Source organism: Salvia splendens, chromosome 15, assembly GCF_004379255.2.
Source record: "Salvia splendens isolate huo1 chromosome 15, SspV2, whole genome shotgun sequence".
In the NCBI taxonomy this organism is placed as follows: Eukaryota; Viridiplantae; Streptophyta; class Magnoliopsida; order Lamiales; family Lamiaceae; genus Salvia; species Salvia splendens.
The window spans coordinates 30,258,775-30,264,944 of record NC_056046.1 but is presented as its reverse complement, the minus strand read 5'-3'; the positions used below and the strand labels follow the sequence as shown (position 1 = coordinate 30,264,944).

The 6,170-nt window shown below is 36.9% G+C and overlaps 1 protein-coding gene across 1 annotated transcript; it reads right to left on the bottom strand.

Annotated features, from left to right (window-relative positions):
- Positions 1-2,265: 2,265 nt before the first annotated feature.
- On the bottom strand, positions 2,266-3,207 carry LOC121767002. The gene is made up of 2 exons (XM_042163220.1): positions 3,008-3,207; positions 2,266-2,953 (listed from the first exon to the last, which is right to left on the bottom strand). Exons 1-2 carry the CDS (start codon positions 3,205-3,207, stop codon positions 2,266-2,268), a joined length of 888 nt encoding a protein of 295 aa, XP_042019154.1.
- Between the last annotated feature and the right edge of the window lie 2,963 nt (positions 3,208-6,170).

Genomic DNA, 6,170 nt, shown 5'->3' with positions numbered 1-6,170 from the left:
ATATCTGCTGGTGAAGGTCTATTATAATAAGGTTTATTACTATTAAATCTTTTCCCTTTGAAAATTTTGTTTATCTTTAAAGGGGAAGACTCTGATTCCTTAAAGACTTCTTCAACTTTTTCAACGAAATTATCTTCTTTTTCAGAGGAAGAATCACTCGATTGTTCAGTGCTGGAAGTATGATTTTCATGAATAACATTAGTTTTTGAATTACTTGATTCACCTAAATTTTTAACAATTTTTGAAAGTAGTTTATCAGTTTTTGTATTAAAGGTAAAGTTTTTACTTTCTATAGTCTCATTACTTTTGAAAAAGGGTTTAGAAGTATCATACAAAATACTTTGTTTTATAGGTGGAGTATCTTTTGCAAAAATAGTATCTAACTGATTTGCAATAGTAAAAAGGATTTGGTTTGAATAATTATTTTGCTGAATAAGACCACGTAAGTCTCCTTTTTCCACAGGGGTTTTTTCATCAGTTTTATTAGTATGTTTAAAAGGATCAGCAATAATTTCTCCTTTATAGGTTTGAATTATTAAAGATTGAAGAGGAGGGTGAACTGCTGAAAAATTTTCATTATTTTTTGAAGAATACCATTTTTTGATAAGGCTAGTATTAACTTCAATGGTTGGTTTCTTGAAACAATCAAACCATCCTTCTGAAGAGAGAAATATTGAAATAAAGTCATAGAAAAGAAAATTTGATTTTATTCTTTCCATTTCTTTCATCATTTCATCTTTGATTTTGTTTTTAATTTCTGAATCTAATTTATTAAACCATTTTTCCTTTTCTTTGTAAACAGGATTGTTTAATTCTTCATTTAAATAATCCCAATCAGGTTTAAATTCTTTATCGAGAGTAATAACCATAGTACTTCTAGTTGGTGAGTATGGGTCACCTACATTTTCTTCTACAACAGGGTTTGATTGTGGTATAGGGGTTTTGACAGTCCAATTCCTTTGTGAGGTACTTGGTATGTCAGAGCAGGAGGCTCTACTACTTTCATAATTAAAACTCCTATTATTTCTGAGATTTGAGAAAGAATTTATCTTGTCAAATTTGATAATTACAGTACCATCACGTTCCTCAATAATTTGGGATGGTTCTGTTTTTCAATGTTCCTAGGAATTTGCGGTTCTTTTATGATGAATTGACTTGGGATAGTAATTTCATCCCATTTGAGACGTTTAGGGGTGTAAGCTGTGTATTGTTCAGCATCAACTTGTAAGAGAATAGTTTCTCCTTTAGTAAAAGGATTCTTGCTGAATTTTGGATTTAAGTTTGAAGACATAAGCCTAAGGTAGACTCTAAACATAATAGCAAAATTTTTGCAGTTATGAAATTCATCTCCTTGTATTTGAATGTCTAGAACAAGAGATTCTAGAATCATGGGATCAGTTAAGTCCACAGAGAAATTTGGAGAACTATTAAAGTATATAGGTCCATTACAAATGTTTGTTTGAACCATAGCTAAAATAGAAGGCTGATACCTTTTGAGTCTTTTGTCTCTTAGAGCAATGAAGATAGGAGTATCAACTCCTATATGAACTAAGGGTTTGACAGCAACTTGGGCAAGACCGAAGTGGGCATACCTATGGCCTTGTTTTATATATTTTTTTATTGATTCTCTACTAAGCAGAGAAAAGCTCTCAGATTCATCAAGAATGCTTCTAGTTTCTTCATGGGTTCTAATTGAAAAAGCAGTCTTAAAATCCATAAGACCTATATTGTAATAATTTTCAATCTTTTCTTTCGGAGTACTCCAATTTGAATAATCAATCTCCGCATAAGTCTCATTACTTAGCACAATATTCTTGTCCATTTTATTTTTGGTTTTGGATCCTAAAAGATTTCTAAACTTACTGGCCATATTCAAACAGAGGGATAAGGATTGAGTTTAGGAGTTGGTTAAGATCTAAGAAACTGGTCGCAGGGGAACACTATGCGTGGAACACCTAGACATAAGGCTTACCAACCGTCTTACAAGCTTACCAAACCTGAATTCCAACGTTCCTTTTATTAAGTTTAATCCTAAGGATAATCTCATCATCTCAGTTTTGAATATTAAGACAGTCAAATTCATCAATCTTATAACATCCATTACCGCCAACAAAATGGCTCTGATACCATCTTGACCCAGGTTGTATTTTGATATGATTGAAACCTTGTTACAAATTTTGCGGAGCTAATCTCAGGGCTATGTTGGGTCAGTTTTACAGTTAAAAATTTCTTAACAATCTACCAGATCCAGCAGATTCCCGAAGATTACCCAGCAGCCTGACCAGTTAGGCAATAGTAGAGAGTATACGTAGCGAAATTTTCTTCCACCACGCACATCTCTGAACTATCCCTAAATACCATGACCCTATGACCATTAACAAGAAAAGGAATAGAGATTTGCACGGCTCCATTCACTCGAAGGCCAGTGTAGGGTCCAATCCACTTGGATTTTAGTTTCCGAGGCATCAGTTTAAGCCTTGATTGGAATAGGAGCACTTTCTGACCAACTAGTAGTTCCTTGACCCGAAGGTTGTTGTCGTGCCACAATATTGTTTTCTCCTTGTACCACATAGCGGCATCATACGACTCAAGCCTTAATTCCTCCAGCTCTTGCAGTTGAAGCGTTCTCTCCTCCTCACAGGCCTGGGGCTTCATGTTTATCTCTTTGATTGCCCAATAAGCTTTGTGCTCAACCTCGACAGGGAGGTGGCACATTTTGCTTAATACGAGCCTGTAAGGCAACATTCCAATGGGAGTTTTGAACACAGTTCGGTATGCCCATAAAGCATCGTCAAGTCTTTTACTCCAATCCTTCTTCGATGGATTCATTGTCTTCTCCAAAATTGCTCTGATTTCTCTGTTCGAGATTTTTGCCTGACCATTTGCCTGGGGGTGGTAAGGAGTGGATAAACGATGGTGAACACCATATTTCCTCATCAAAGCTTCTATCGTCCTGTTGTAGAAATGAGTCCCTTGGTCTGAGATGATTTCTCAGGGCACACCATACCGGTTGAATATATTGGCCTTCAGAAACCTCGTTACTTCCTTCGATTCGCAAGAACTTGTAGCCTTGGCCTCTATCCATTCAGAAACATAGTCCACCACAACCAATATGTAGGGGTTCCCATATGACGATAGAAAGGGACCCATGAAGTACATTCCCCACACATCGAAAATCTCATAAAGAATAATTGGAAACAGCGGCATTTCATCCCTCGCAGAATTCCCCCCGCTCTGTTGGCATCAAAACCCGCTGTCTAAAAACTTCTGCGCTGTCTTTCTTGGCCCAAAATGACCAGCACATGCCAATGCGTGGCAATGATTCAAGACATCCTTTTGTTCCCACTCGGGGATGTATCTTCTAATCACTTTATCGGACCCCATCCTCCAGAGGTAAGGGTCGTTCCAAAAATATTACCTGGCTTCACTCTTAAGTTTCATCCTCTGGGCCCGGGAAATTTATGGAGTACTCGGCAACTCTCCCGTGACCAAGTAGTTTGCCAGGTCTGCAAACCAAGGTTCTTCATTCAGCTTACACTTCCCTTTATCCAAATCTCCTGGGCCGGTTAACGCTAACACTGCCACCCAACTAATAGGTCTAGGTGATTCCATCACATAATATTAATGTTCCTCTGGGAATGCATCCGGTATATCTTCTTCATTTTCTCCTTGAAGTATCCTGCTTAGGTGATCAACCACCTTCTCTGTACCTTTCTTGTCTCTGACCTCCCAATCGAACTCTTGAAGCAACAGGACCCAGGGAATCAGTCTCGGCTTAGACTCCTTTTTTACTAACAGATATTTAATAGCTATGTGAATACAATCACCATCGACCATAACAGATATGGTCGGAACTTCTCGAATGAGTACACAACAACCAACAATTCTTTCTCTGTAGTGTCGTAATTCTTCTGGGCCTGGTTGAGGGTCTTCAAGGCATAAAAGATCACATAGCTCTTCCTGTCAATGCTTTGACCAAGCACTACCTGCTGGGGTTCGGAGCCCCTTGCATAGCGGAAGTCATGCATTCACAAATAAATCAGATCTACGGATCTATTTGACATATTATGGGATTAATTAACTACATGTTAAACACAGAATTGCATTCAAGAACGCACATAATTCATGTAAAATGAATTAAAACCTAAAACATGAATTCCTACGGTTTAGAATTACCGATCTGATTCTCCAAAGAATCGACGATTGCTTGCACCTTCTCCACGTGATGTTCTTCGTACTCAACCAAGAATCTTCTAATCTGTATCCCGAACTCAGATAATGACCTTTGGGTGGGCAAAGCTTGTCAGAATCGAAAATGGCTTGATTAGAAAGAAGACAGAATATCAGTTTTCTCAAAAACTGATTTTTCATCCACTCCCACATGGGAGCACGAAAATTAATGATAAAAATCTTATTTAATCTCCTTTCTAATCTGCTTTTATATAGAGTTATGATGGGCTAGATTAGGGATCCATGGAGGTTGGACTTGGGCCAAACCTGTTGGACTTTTACTAATTAAATTGAGCCCCAATTTAATACAAGTCCAATAGAATATTATTATCATCCACTATAGTATAATAATATTGACTGCCCGTCCAATCCCAAATTACGAGTAATCCCGGCTTTACCTCTTTAATTTATTATTTCTCATGTTTAAGATATAAATATCCATTAATTAATTTAAGCCTGCTATTTGACTTTAATTAATTAATATCTTTTTCCAAGAGTTGTCTAGTTCAAAATCTTTATTTATTATTCTGGAATAAATTCCAACCGGCCGGGTTTCTGAATAATAAAACCTTTTTCGAACACCTCTTGAGGATATTATCAAACTGGACTCACCCAGCACACGATTCATTGCAATAACAATACTAGCACCTCTAGACATTGATCACCACTACCCAAGATACCAGGATTCTTGGATTGCGAAAAATCCACAGCATTTGATAAATCAAAGTAGTGCATAATCAATATCGTATGGTCAATGTTATGTCAACAATGATTAAGAAATAACAATAACCGAGACCTTGTCTTTTAGTAAATAGCAAGAAAGACTTATCTCAACTGTTAGATCCTTCAGTGCTATACCACACCAGTGTCGTTTATTTCCAAAGGTATGGAAACGTGCGGACTGACACTGTAACCTTTCACGATAGGTAGCCAAAGCCTATCTAGGTTGTGAAATTCTATTTCTCTTCTACAAAGGACCGACTGCGTCACTTTCTGTGAACGTCGTTCACGACAAGTCTACTATGCAGAAGAATTAGACTTATTTGCTTCTTATACATTTAAATGTTTGAGAAACGTCTTATAAATACATAAGCAAACACCAATGCGATAAAATTAATTCTTCTCGCCTTGGGTTAAAAGTGGATTGTAGAGTTTATTGTATACAAGCAATTCTATCCGTGCAACATGCTCGAAATATGCTTTTCAGTATACCAATCCTAACAAACTCCCACTTATACTCAAAATCATGCTTTCGAGTATACCCACTCCCAAAACTCTCCCACTTATACTCTAAGCAGGTCTCGGGCCATGATACATCGAACTACCGTACTTTTCACCTCATGTGTAAAACATGTTTCCATATAGGCATTTTGTGAAAACTTCTGCCAGGTTGTTCTCTGATGATATCTTGGAAACCATAACGTCTTGCTGCGCACTTAATCCTTAATTAATTTCATACTTCATCTCTATGTGATTGCTTAGCTTTATCAGATCGTGTTTCCCTCGAGTTAGACATATGACTAGAGTAATTATAACAAAATATAATACTCATTCACATACTCAGAATCACGGTCAAAGCTATTAGGAAGTTACTGAGATGAACAACTACCTTAGTAGTTTCCGATGAAACCACACTTGTAATTTTCATGATGGAGTCTATGATTTGATCAACACTCCTTCATGTCTCAGTATTCATCTCCTAAAGTGAACACATAGTCAGAGGATGACTCGATCACCGATCAATTATAAAATCGAGTCGATGTAACCTAAAGGACATAACATGGATGTCTGATAAACTAGAGCATACCGTTTAGTCTTTTTCAAGTACTATAGTATATTCTTTACCAATCCAATGTCCTTGGCCATGGTTAATATGATATCAAGCTTCTATGCCAAAGGCAAAGCTAATATCTAACTTAATACACATCATAGCATAATTA